Here is a 13,507-nt window from a genome sequence, read left to right as displayed (position 1 = left end):
TAGTAGTAGAATAGAAATTATTCTACTACTATATTACAACCGGAATGTTTTTACGAATATTGTTGTCTTAGGGCATTAAAAAGATCGAAAACATTTTTGTCTTTTACATTTAGAGATAACGCAAGGAAATATTTGCTCTATTATACGAGAAGTATTGCAAAAAGTTAAATTAAGTTATGATTTTTGCTCAAAATACAATGCATTTAAATTAAAAAATATTTATTTTAATTTTTATACTATACTAAAGCTTTTTCTTTTGCCTTCCATTTTTTTTATTTAATTTCTCGCTTGTGAAATATTGCCGACTTTAAAGTATAAGGCAAAATAAAAATCTACATACAATTTAGATAGTTAGATTTTTTGCATATAGTAATTTCCATTTAATATTATTTTACTACATACTAATATTATAAATGCGATGCGTTTGGATGAACTTTAATAGGTTAGAAGGTATCTCTTCTTCTTTTTCTTCTTCTTCTCTAAGAGATGCAATCGGATAAACATAACTTTTCTCTTATAATAAAATAGAAATGTCAACAAAACAAGATGTTTATTAAAATTAAAAATATAACATTATAATAACAGTCTCATGAAAGTCAGTCTATATACAGACTATAAAAAACTACTTTTCTTCGTCAGATTTATCTTCTATTTCTTTTCTTACGGGTCCTGTTTGAGCTATGGGAACCAGTCTTTCACCTTTCAGCAAGCTGGGTTTAGTTGGTGCTAAAACTGTTAACACACCATCCGAAGACAATCTGGATTCAATAGCTTCTGGATTTATATCGTCTGGTAATTTAAAACGCCTCACAAACTGTCTCGATATAAAGCCGTGTTCATCTTTCTTTTCTTCATGTTTGCCATCAATTACGATGTATCCATTTGAAATTTTCACTGTTATTTCATCAGGTGCAAAATGTTGAACGTCAACGTTGATCTGCCATTTATCTTTGTCGAATTTTATGCTGGATTCTTTGACTGTGGCCACCACATATTGTAGTTAGGAAGCAGTGGGCTCATTTTCGCCGATAACAGATCTTGAGGGCTTAAAGTTAATCCGAAATTCTGGTCGAAGAGGCGACGCGGCCATCTTGGTAAATCGTAGTCGATGAAATAAGGTACGATAGACATATTTGCTTAGTTAGTTCTGTAGTTTACTGTACTGTGTTTGAATTCAGTCTGAAGTAGCGAGCTACAGCTGCGCTTATATATCATTTGGCAATGTACCGAGGTGTATTTGGATCCTACGTGAAGCGAGATGAACATTCTAGAATCAGGAGTACACAGTACACGTCATTGTTTATTTTGATTTTGATACAAAGTGCAAATACCTATTAATAAACTCGAAAGCGCTTACTCTGCGTATATTCTGAATGTGTCATATTATTCAATTTAATTTATTGATTATAGAAATAAACTGAAAGAAATAATATGTTCATACCACTTATTTTTTTTATTTAATGTCCATTTTTATTTTAATTTATTATAAATATCCTATTAAGATTCTTCAGATGCATCTTTTAAGTGAATGAGCCTTTTTTTGCCAACACTAAATATAATCGAATCAAAATAACACTATTATTAATTTATTTCTTAGTTTTATCATCACAAACTGGTCTTTGTTTTACTGGCGAATTACATTTGGTCTCTTTGACTGGTATAATAGATTCATTGTCTTTGCTGGGACCAGAATAAGTTATAGGGACGATAGTTTCAGATGGTATATTGGCGTCATATATTTTTCTTGGTGCAGTTATGGTAAGTATACCGTCAGAAGAAAGTTCTGACTTTATTGTTTTCGGGTCACAACCATCTGGTAATCTAAATTTTCTTACAAATTGCTTGATAACCTCACCTCGTTTCGTTTTCCTTTCTAGTTTACCTTCAATAACTACGTAATCAGGGATGGCTTTTACACGAATCTCTTCCCTTTTGAACTGATGTAAGTCTAGACTTATTTGAAATTTTTCTTTCGCAACTTTAATTTGGGGTCTTATTCCTCTTGTATATCTTACAAAGGAACATAGCTTGGGACGCAAACCGTGTAGACTGTTTAAAAACATTATTAACAATTTTATAACCGTGCTTGAAAACTAATCATTTCTATTTGTTTATTTTAGCTGCAGACTTTAAAATCTAGTTTACTATGAATCCTTGACACTGATTACCATAGACAATTGAAGTTTTTTTACTGTGAAGGTTTTTAGTCATCAATCTCCTTAGAGATCTATTATCTTTAGCGGGGCTAATGTTATTAATATTTCAATTATTTCCAATAGTTCTTTGTATGTTCAGAGATTTAAGAATGGTTTCAATTATATATAGAAATCAATTCAATGGTAAGACTAAATAGGACGCAGGGAATGATTCGTTCTATCGTTCGTGTGTACCTACCACACTTAAAAATGTAAGAGTCAAAGAAAAACACATATTTTGAGTAAACAAAGAATTTATTTTAAACCTTTTACAAATGTGTTATATAACTTATTAGTAAACAAAAGATTACAAATTTTTACAAACTTGGAAACATAAATATCAGTCTTAAACTTAAATAGTTATTCGAGAAGATAATAGAATTCCGAATTTACTTTTTGGCTTCTTCGTTATTGGCATCCTTGATCTCCTTGCGAACAGGTCCAGTTTGTTGAATAGGCACGGCTCTTTCATCCTTCAAAGCAGGTTCTTGTTGTCTTGGAGCAACGACCGTTAGTACACCGTCGGAGGACAGTCTAGACTCGACAGTCTCGGGCTTGCAACCCTCTGGTAGAGCGTACCTGCGCACGAACTGACGCGAGATGAAACCATGTTCGTCTTTCTTTTCCTCATGCTTCCCTTCGACCACGATGTAACCATCGGCAGTTTTCACAGTTATTTCCTCCGGCGAAAAATGTTGCACGTCCAAATTGATCTGGAATTTATCCTTGTCGGCTTTGATGCTCGAACCGACGTCCCGAGCCGCGGCTGCTAGTTGCCTCCATGGTCTGTAGTAGTCCCTGGATAGTAATGGACTGACGGCAGCAGTCAGCAGGTCGTCAGGAGTCAACGCTAGGCCGAATTCTTGATCCAAGAGGCGGCTTGGACGTTGGAAACCCAATACGTATGGTAGCAGAGACATTGTTCTTGTATTACTTCACACTCAAATAAGAAACACTTGTAAGATCGCTTGGTAAAATCTCTTAGCAGCGCTTCGCACTTCGCACCGTTCAGTTGCTTGATTTAAAATTCATGCCAGTACGCGCACCGCGGCAGCTTATATACCCGCTAGGTGCCGCCATCTAGTAGCGGGTAGAAAATTCTCGAAACGAATTGTTATTGGTGAACGTGACCGGGCATACGCACACATCGATAACATAAATGAGTCGTTGCTTAGCAACGTCCGAACCGAACTGTGTAGAAATTTCGTGAATGTGCCGGCCGGCGTCTTCGGAATGTAAACATATTATTCAATAACTATGTTTTGACTGGTATTTTATGATGTAGACGTATTTGAGTTAACATGTTAACATTTTAAACACTTCATTTAATTAAAGACAATGTTTAACAAAATGACAATAAGGTGACATAACAGTAAACCATAAAACACAAACAAATGAAAGTAAAAAATCCCAAAATCGTAATTTGGCAAAAACGACTGACAGTAAGTCGTTCGAACGTTTTTGATTTACTTGATTGATATTGATTGATAATTAAATAATCATTATGGGCCTTACTATAAAAAATAGAATCATTTCAAATACATTTTAGCTTAAACATACATCTATCATTTGAAATACGTCCGGCAAGGATTTTTAGCAATTCATGGCTATTGAAAACATTATTATGCGTGAGCTTGCGAACTGAGTTGATGAATTAATGAAATCTTTATACCGAAAGTAGCAATGTGACGTCCATAATATCCTTAACCGGCATTCAAAGGGTTAAAACAAGTTTAACTAAATAGTGTCTACCTATATTTTTTGGGGTAATCTTACTAACATTGTAAATGCGTATGTTTGGATGTTCTTGTGTCTCCAAAATGGCTGAACGGATATCGATGAAATTTTGTATACATATAGAACATAGCCTGGAAGAACACTTAGGCTATTAATTAGGTTTTTTTTTAAATTCCGCGCGGACGGAGTCGCGGGCGAAAGCTAGTACAATATAACAGTATCAAAGATTGCTTTATTATTTATGGGCGAGGACTTTAAAGTTATTATCGAGTAAATATAGCGTGCTAATACATATTGAAGTAAAAAATGCCCTACAAAATGGTTGCATAGTTGCTACACAGATGTAACGAGTATGTACGAGCCGACACAGACTAATCGCGTATTGATCGGTGTGTCTCTAGAATTTTCGAACATTCGAGAACTTTTTAATCATTGCAACGATGTTATTGGCAGTTGTATAAACATGCAGTTAAAAAGTCAATAAACCTGTTTACAATAATGCAATGTTTTTGTGTCTGTAACCTTAAGCGGTCATATCTAATTATATATAATTATATCCCTGTCATTTTCTTTGACAAAACAGAGATAACAATATGTTTTATAAGGGGATTTCGGTCTCAGAAACCCATGATATCTATTAGCTATTTTATATATGATACACTTGAAATGTTATAAAACCTACCTACCTAGGGATAAGGGTGTGTGTTTTATTTGTTATTGCTAGAAAGCTAAATTAATCTTGAGTTATGTTGACCAAAATATATTTTTAATATTACGTTCTCTATTCTCGCGGGGATTCTCGAAACAACTACATAAAAATTGTTTTTTGAAATGTAATGAAATATGTCGCAATGCACACAAAGAATAAATTTACTTCAGAAAAAAAAGGTACGACGTTATGTAATCGTCGAATGTTTTTGATTAATATTCCAGACTCCGCCAGACTGAGTTAATATTCCTCGCTCCGTTTGGTAAACACATGACTCAACTATTACGTTTCTTTACCTACAGTGTTTTCAGCCAGATAACAAATGAAATGAAAACAATATTAAACACTAACAGTCGACCGCGACTCCGTCCGCGCGAATTTAAAAAATAACTTAATGATTAGCCTATGTGTTCTTCCACATTATGTTTTACTTCTATGCCAAATTTCAGCGAGATCCTTTAAACCGTTTTGGAGACATATCCATCCATACATCCATCTAAACTTTTGCTTTTATAATATTAGAGGACTGTGGCTCAGGGTTTAATGTACTTGACTTGTAATCTGCTGGTCCTGGGTTCGAATCCCGCCAATTACCTAATATATTTTTCAATTTTCGATTTACATATGTATATTTATGTGACATTCTTACGTTGAAGAAAAACATCGTGATGCAACCTGCACATAATCTGCGAAGTAATTCAAAGATGCATGAAGGCAAACTAACCCGTATTGGGTCAGCGTGGTTGACTATGGCCTAGTCACGACTTAGGGTAGGCTCTGACTCCGATTGGACTATTGGTAAACTATTAATATAATGATGATGGAAGTAAATTAAAGACAGATTTACACGAATTCATAACATTTTATAATTCAACTTTAGTAAACTAAAACTATGACTACGAAATATTGAAAATTGATATTGCTTTTGATAAGGGAGTGGTCCGCACATGCGCCATTAATCATGTCTACTCTCTTTGTTAGTAATGGAATCAATACAGGTGTGTAGGCGTACCTTGGGGATTGCGAATAATGAGTCGTCAAATAATGAGAATTTCTGACTGGCGACTGATTTTCTTATAACTTGAACGTGGAATAAAATTCGTTTTATTATCTTACTAATATTATAAATGCCAATTTTTAGATGGATGCATAACATCTATCCATTGCTTAAAGATATCTCCAAAGCAGCTGTAGGATCTCGCTGAAATATGGTATAGATGTAGAAGATAGCCTGGAGGAACACGTAGGCTAATTAAACTTTTTTAATTCCGCGTGGATAAAGTCACGGGCAACAGCTAGTATCAAATAAGATAGTGTTAAATTTAAGAAACGACACACTTAATTTTATTGATAGTCTTTTGGTACCACTGAAAATATGACCGTTGGATTCCACTGCTAAACATTTAAATACATAAAATACAGTTTTCTCTCTCATACCCTTTGAAATAGATAGAGAAAACAATATGTTTTGTATGGCAGTGGTAAACCACGGTTATGAATTGTTTGTTTTTCGATAACAATGTGAAGAATGTTCTTCGTAGTCTGATTGTTTTTTTTTCAAGAATGTAGTCATAATAACAACAAATTGTTTGTAAATAAGTTGTATTATCTTCATTGTTGGCATTAAAAATACCATAGCATTTACAATGTTTATAAAAATTATATTTTGCAAGCTCCTGTTGACGATTTGGTCCGCGCGGAATTAAAAAAAAAAGTATAAAGTAAACTGTGCAATACTACAAATGACGTATTTTAGTACCAACGAAAACACAGTCATAAAATTGCACGTAATATAATGGGCGGCGTCATGCGCGATACAGACATGACCTACGCCAATATTCGAGAATGTACTCGGCGGCGCTAGGGCTTTCCAGACGCTTCTCGAATGTACGGCGACATCAACCTTGTAGCGATAGTTCAGCGGAGCTCAACTTTGGTCGCTTATTTTATTTTAATTATTAAATTTATATTTCCAACGAAAATATATATGGAATATGGATTAAAAAGGCGGAATACAGATTATAATTTGCGTAGAAATTAACTTGAATAAGATAAAAAACACATTGTATACGATGTTTTTTAAACTTTACTTCTACTAAGATGAACATTATATATGTTATTAAATTTATATCATTAACTGATAATATCTTCAACGTTACTTTTTAATAATGTCACTAGTTTTATAAATATACCTGTGTATCATATATCAATGATTTATAGGACATTAAGAAAATATAAAATTATAATGTGACAAAACTTCATAATCATGCGACTTCATAGTTTAGCACCCCTGGTGTTTTATATTGCATATAGATGTAGCATTGCCCTATATAAGAGGGGCGCGCTGGGCCGGGACGTCATTCCGATTGATAACGAGCTAGTGTCATTTTCAAGTGTAATCGCAAATTTTTGCATAAAGAAAAATGTCTTTCATGCCATCAGTGATAGATGATTTGGCGGCGTTCAGGCGCCCCCGCCGCCTGATGAACCAGCATTTCGGGTTAGGATTGACACCCGACGATTTTCTGACCGTATCCAATGGACCTCTGCTGAACAGGGAATACTTTAGAACCTGGCGTCATCTTGCAGCAGCAACTAAAGACCTGGGCTCCAACATCAAAGTGGACGTTGATAAATACCAAATCAACTTGGATGTTCAGCATTTCGCTCCAGAAGAAATCTCCGTGAAGACTGCGGGTGGCTACATCATCGTAGAAGGCAATCATGAGGAGAAGAAAGATGAACATGGCTATATCTCTCGGCGTTTCGTTCGAAAATACGAACTACCAGAAGGGACGCTGCCTGAAGCTGTGGAGTCAAAACTGTCTTCAGATGGAGTCCTGATCATCACTGTTCCGAAGCCTATTCCAGAATCGATCAAGGACGAAAGGAAAGTTCCTATTGTACAAACTGGCCCTGTTCGTAAGGAAATTAAGGACCAGAATGAAGGTACCAGCGACCAGAAGAAAGAAGAGTAAACGTTCTTCTTTAAAGGAGAAAAGTTCTTCCTTAGCTTTTAAGTATGATCCAGCTCTCGCATTTCTAAAGTATTAGTGCAATTTAAGACTGTATTTGTTTTTGTTGTTTTGTAAATTAATAAAATTTTCATCGCTTCTTATACCATCTTTTATTTACCCTACTTATAACCAGACTTATCGAACCCACCCTGGGTGTGGTGCAAGCGCACAGCCTTGCGAAATGGCAAACTTTTTTTTTACATCCTTCGACGAGGTTCTAAAACCATTTTAATCAATAAATTAAAAATCACAGCTTGTCTCACGTATATACCGTTAACAAGTTAACAATTTTTAGTCAAATTTCATTTGTCCTTTTTACGTTGGCGGACTTATTGATCGGAGGGTGGGTGTAGCGCAAGCGCACAGCCTTGCAAAATGGCAGACGCTTGGTTTGTTTTCAAATCCTTTGTTAAGATTCTAAAACCGTTTAAATCAATTAAATAAAAAACACGGCTTGTCTCACGCATTCAATGATAAGTTAATAATTTTATCACTTGTCTTAAAATCTTTTGACATAAACCTATTTTATGGCTCATCTAAGCATAAAGGTTTTACTGTAAAATTCAGTTTTCTTAGGTATATTAATTATATGGTGGTATAAGAAATCCATTATTTTAAGTAGTTGGCTCTAGTGATCGATATCACGTAATGTTTCGCTCATATAATTGTAGATTTATCCTCCTCATAAAGTTAAACAGTTTACACTAAAAAAAATCTTTGGCTGTTCTTAATTTTAAAATGAACGTAATAAAAAATGGCATTATTTTATTTTTTAAAAGGCAAATTTCAATCCGAGCGCCTGAAATTATGAATTGTGTTTATGGTCCCGATACTGCGTGGTAATTTTTAGCCGACTTCAAAAAGAAGGTTATCAATTCGTTTGTATGTTACCAAGTAATTAGAGGTACTTTTTTTGCTATTTAATTTTGGTTTCGTATATACGGTTCTTGTGCCACCCGCATCCAGGATCACAAGATCGGTCATCGTGGCGATCTTTGGGGGAGGCCTATGCCCAGCAGTGGGCGTCTCATGGCTGAGTAGATAGATAGATAGATAGATATACGGTTAACAAATTTTTGATGTTGAAAATTCAAATCGCACATTTCTAGATCTTTGTCAAAATATCGATCACGAAAAATCACAGGGATAATGGAAATTATTTTATATTTAAGCTTAAGTTAAATTCCGATTATACTATATGTTTAATTATATTTTGCTATAGCAAAATATGACAAAATTTACATAACAATAATGGATAACTTTTCCCTAACCGATTATTAATATACGAAACTATTCACTATCACTACAAAGTACAAGAATTAAAAAGTTCCATCTCCCAGCTGTTAAAAGTTCCTTTGCTGTAAGACAGTTTAAGTTCCAGGCTCCCTATTTATACAATACTGTTAATCAGAAGCATAATATAAGAGGTTTGAAATCATTTCACATGAGAAAAGTCATTAATAAATGGTTAAAACACATGGATTATAATGAATGTGAATCATTAATATGTCATAATTAACAATTCTATGTAATCACACGAACACACACACACACGCACAGACACACACACACGCATACACACACACACACGCATACACACACACACGCATACACACACACACACACATACACCCCGTTCAAACACCCAACACATACACGCACATTGGTACACTTAAACATTTATTAATTTTTAACTAATTTAGCTTTTTTTTTATATAATTTCTAGTTACTATTGTTTGTTCTTTTTAGATTACTAAATTATTGCTCAACTTTTAAAAATTGTACATACGCAATGTAACTCATAGGAAGTCATTGGCTCCTTTAATACAGGGAGACCTAGTAAAGGAGCCAAGGTTATAATGAACCAGATTTGTTGAATGTACAATAAAACTTTATTATTATTATTATTATTTTTCTCACAAAATTACAAACTCAAAATTTTCATAAAATTACATTTTCAATCGAAATATTAAATGATATGGCTAATATATTAATAACTATGGCCACTACCTCCTATATAGATAATTTGTCGTTTCTTTTTATTTTTCAAAAAAAGTCGTTCCTTATAAAAAAGCAATGGGATATTATGCACTCAGAAGACAAGAAAACAATTGTCTTCCAGATAATTTTCAATTACTACTTTAATCGTGAAATTCCTTAAATGAAATTTTACTAAAACTACAAAAAATAACTTTGTGGGTATTTAGCGTTTTAAATAAAATTAAATAAATGGAAAGAAACAGAAATTTGACACCATATCAAACATTTAATATTTAAAAAGTAAAGGAAAAAAGTTACCTTTCATCTTCTCAAATAACTTCTGCACCAATATCACTTAATTAAAATATCTCATCTACATATAAAAAGTCACTACAAAACAACAAAAATCACAATGCTATTTTTGTAAAAAGTTTATAATGGCGCGTCGCGAACAACTTTATCATACAATCTTTAGCGTTACGCACAAATTAATAAAAAAAAATATAAATAACAACAAGAATATATACGAAATATTGAAATATTAATATATAAAAGTTAAACACTAAATGCCCCGAATTTCAGGAGCTAACGTGTTCCGAACTGAATGACGTCACATGAAAAACTATGACGTAATATGCTGCGCATGATTTGCAGTTGATCAGTTGACCTTAAGCTCAAGGCAACGTTTGTGTGTGCTATTTTAAATGCGCACGAATTTTGAACGTTTCCGTACTATTTTGTTGAATCGAATCTTATGATTTTTTTCATACCGTAGCTAACACAGCTGTAAAATAGCAAGTTATATATTTATAACCATACATACCTTTTAGATGGAGTGTTCGGGGCACAAGTGAGGAGAGGTCTCAGGAAGACTTTTTTTGGTGGTAAACATCTGCAGTGTTATTTACATTACAATCTTACAAATATTATAAATGCGAATGTTTAAATGGATGGATGTTTGAAGGCGTCTCCAGAACGGTTGAATGCATCTGGATATTTGACATAGATGTAGAACATAATCTGAAAAACACGTAGACTATAAATTTAGTTTTTTTTTTTAATTCCGCAGCGTCGGAGTCGCAGGCGACGGCTACTATTTACATAAAGAGTAAATTGAATACGACCTTTTTTTTTCAAACTCGCATGGAAAATTCCATTTAAAGTTGCATATATCCATAACGAGCGTCGGTGGCTCAGAGTAAGCACTTGTCTTGTAAACTGCAGGTTCTTGGTTCGAATCCCGCCATATCTGAGAAGAAATCAAAGATATGTGTGAAGCCAACACGCACTTGGCCAGCATGGTTGACTATGGCCTAGTCACCCGAACTTAGGGTAGGCTCCGAGCCGCTCGGTGGGGACGTATAGTGAGCTGATGATGGTGATAATATACATAGTACTATTATTATTCTAGTTAGGTTAAGACTAAATACAGATAGAATAAAAAAAAATTTGCAGTTATTTTTGGGATTATAATAAATAAAACGATTGACAATATTTTTTATACGAATCCGTTTATATTAGCTACAACAAAACGATGACAGAATCACCTCGCGAGGAATAGTGGATAAATAATATTTTATACGTACGTCATAATAGTGTTAGTATAAAACAATTTATTTACTTTTTAAAAGCTCAGTTACGCATATCACTACAGTGCTGTGTATTCACAATTAATTTATATTTCAATATCGATTTGGAAAAATTTCTCTATGATTCGTATAGATACGGAATATAAAATAGATAATAAATTTGATTTGTCACAGATTAAAAATATTTTAATTTATTAAATGTGATTTTTGTATTTTTTTTAAGAAATTTAAAGTGATATTATTGCTTTTGTGTTTTTAAAATTGTGTGTTTTAAATATAGATAAATGACAATAAAGTTTTTGATATAGAGACAAGAATTATTTTACCCTGATATATTTATAAACTCTTCTAATTTTAATTTGTTTTTTTTTATAAATCTAAGTAAATGTCGATTTCCACTGACTAAATTGTACAAAGATATTATTACTTTTCGAATTGAACGAAGTGGCTTTTGTATAGTTGTTAGTGTGTTCGATATATTTAATTTTTTAATATATTTTCTTTCCAAACCGATATTAAATTAGCCGATTGTAAATGAAGTGTAACGTTATATATAATCTACGTTATAATAACAATTTATTTCACTAAAACTAAACACTCATATTACTTTAATCATTATCAATGACAGCCACAAAAGTAAGAAAACAGGGAAAGAAATTTTTAAACTGATATATAAACACGGCTAAACATTCACGTATATACACGCTCATGAGCGACGGGCCGCGTCCGCGAAATAATACCAGTACCACTCATCCTGATGAAGGGCCCCCGATGGGCTCGAAACTAGTCGGTGCCGCCACCGGACGAATACATGTGAGTGTTTAGCCGTGTTTATATATCAGTTTAGTATAATGTCTCACGAAAGTTTGAATAAAGCAATTTTTTAATAATTAAATTATTTTTCTACACAAAATAATCCATTTTTTTGTTGTTGTAATATTAAATGTAGTAATAAAAAATAATTTATATATCAACTAGAAAAAATTCGTTTAAAAATATTAAGTTACTTACATGAATTTTATGTATGTGTTCTTCTTTGCCCGGTTTAAATTGTTCCAGTCCAGTGGTTGAATGTAACGCTGGACTGGAATAATACAAACCGGGCATTACAATTAGTGTGAGAAATTTTGTTTTTTCCATTTCTTAGTTGATTTTTAATAAATTGTAATTGAACATTTTGAATATAAAATTGTGATTAATTTTCAACATTTTATAATATTTTTGATTAATAATTTTATCGTAAACTTAAATAAGCTGTAATTTCAATGTGCAGTTTTGTGATTTTTATATTTTATGTAATATATAATATTTAACATAGTGGTTTTATGTACATGGAAGGCATGAGGTGTGCAAATTATTTTTTTCGTTAAAAAGTTTAATTTTTTCGTAATTATCAGATGTAAAATGTAATAAATATATAAATCAATTCCTTTCATATTAAAAAAAAATTATACCAGTAATTTAAACCAGCATTGTGTAAACATATGAATTAAAATAAGTTTTAAAAATTATTTACTGTTTACATCTCAAGAATAAAAAAGTGTTGTTTTAAATAATTATAGAAGCAAAGAATAACTGTAATATTAACTATAACCAGCTTATATTTTATTTAATATTATATCTATATATATTTTCTATATTCTAAGCTACGTAAGAATTTACGCCATTTTGCTTCGCAACATCTAACACTAGATATACAGTAGGTATAAAATTGAGCTTTATTGATATGTGTCGTTAGAATCAATTTCGCTAATTCGCTTAGTGATATTTAAATTAAATAACACAAGAAACTTCTTCACTTCATTATGAAAATAAATTGACATCAATTTTTATAATTAACAATAAACAGTTTTGAAAAACTATTATTTTGATATTTTTGTTTAAATGAAATAATGAAGATATTTTCTTACTTATTACGCCATCTATTGACATTTGTGAAAACTAAAACATTGTCTTAGCTTCTCCGATAGGTGGCGTGTTTTTATATTATAAGAAAGTTGCTTCGATGTACTAAAACATTAAAAACATTAGCGAAATAAAGGAATATTGAATTTACAAGATTTTTTTAAAGTACAAAATGGACGCGCTTACAGAATATAGATTATAACATTTCATATAATAATACAAAAAAAGTGTAGATTAAACTAATTTATCTGAATTTTATAATAAAATTACTAAATACACGGAATAATGTGTTATATTAACAATACTCCAATACATATAACTTTACTTTTTAAATAGTCAACTTTCTAACTTAAAAATAATATAATGTTAAAAAAA

The 13,507-nt window shown here is 32.3% G+C and overlaps 4 protein-coding genes across 4 annotated transcripts; 1 reads left to right on the top strand and 3 right to left on the bottom strand.

Moving 5' to 3' along the window:
- Positions 1-533: 533 nt before the first annotated feature.
- LOC106123186 (protein lethal(2)essential for life) lies at positions 534-1,425 on the bottom strand. The gene is given in 2 exon segments (XM_082930815.1): positions 534-987; positions 990-1,425. Coding segments are annotated over 2 exon segments (507 nt in total). The 5' UTR covers positions 1,132-1,425; the 3' UTR covers positions 534-622.
- On the bottom strand, positions 1,154-2,150 carry LOC106123187 (protein lethal(2)essential for life-like). Its single transcript, XM_013319405.1, has one exon. The coding sequence runs from the start codon at positions 2,061-2,063 to the stop codon at positions 1,587-1,589; it is 477 nt and encodes a 158-aa protein (XP_013174859.1). The 5' UTR covers positions 2,064-2,150; the 3' UTR covers positions 1,154-1,586.
- A 281-nt stretch (positions 2,151-2,431) lies between these two features.
- Positions 2,432-3,246, bottom strand: LOC106123168 (protein lethal(2)essential for life-like). The gene has a single exon (XM_013319376.1). The coding sequence runs from the start codon at positions 3,113-3,115 to the stop codon at positions 2,585-2,587; it is 531 nt and encodes a 176-aa protein (XP_013174830.1). The 5' UTR covers positions 3,116-3,246; the 3' UTR covers positions 2,432-2,584.
- A 3,738-nt stretch (positions 3,247-6,984) lies between these two features.
- LOC106123167 (protein lethal(2)essential for life-like) lies at positions 6,985-7,759 on the top strand. Its single transcript, XM_013319375.1, has one exon. The coding sequence runs from the start codon at positions 7,065-7,067 to the stop codon at positions 7,617-7,619; it is 555 nt and encodes a 184-aa protein (XP_013174829.1). The 5' UTR covers positions 6,985-7,064; the 3' UTR covers positions 7,620-7,759.
- The last annotated feature ends 5,748 nt before the right edge of the window (positions 7,760-13,507 follow it).

This window comes from Papilio xuthus, unplaced genomic scaffold (assembly GCF_000836235.2).
Source record: "Papilio xuthus unplaced genomic scaffold, Pxut_1.1 DF826159.1, whole genome shotgun sequence".
NCBI classification, from domain to species: Eukaryota; Metazoa; Arthropoda; class Insecta; order Lepidoptera; family Papilionidae; genus Papilio; species Papilio xuthus.
Note: the sequence above shows the minus strand (reverse complement) of the source record. Positions and strands in the feature narration are given on the sequence as shown.

What these genes read in the sequence shown, in the direction of transcription:
- LOC106123187 (XM_013319405.1), bottom strand. Translation starts at nt 2,063, where the DNA reads ATGTTTTTAAACAGTCTACACGGTTTGCGTCCCAAGCTATGTTCCTTT.
- LOC106123168 (XM_013319376.1), bottom strand. Translation starts at nt 3,115, where the DNA reads ATGTCTCTGCTACCATACGTATTGGGTTTCCAACGTCCAAGCCGCCTC.
- LOC106123167 (XM_013319375.1), top strand. Translation starts at nt 7,065, where the DNA reads ATGTCTTTCATGCCATCAGTGATAGATGATTTGGCGGCGTTCAGGCGC.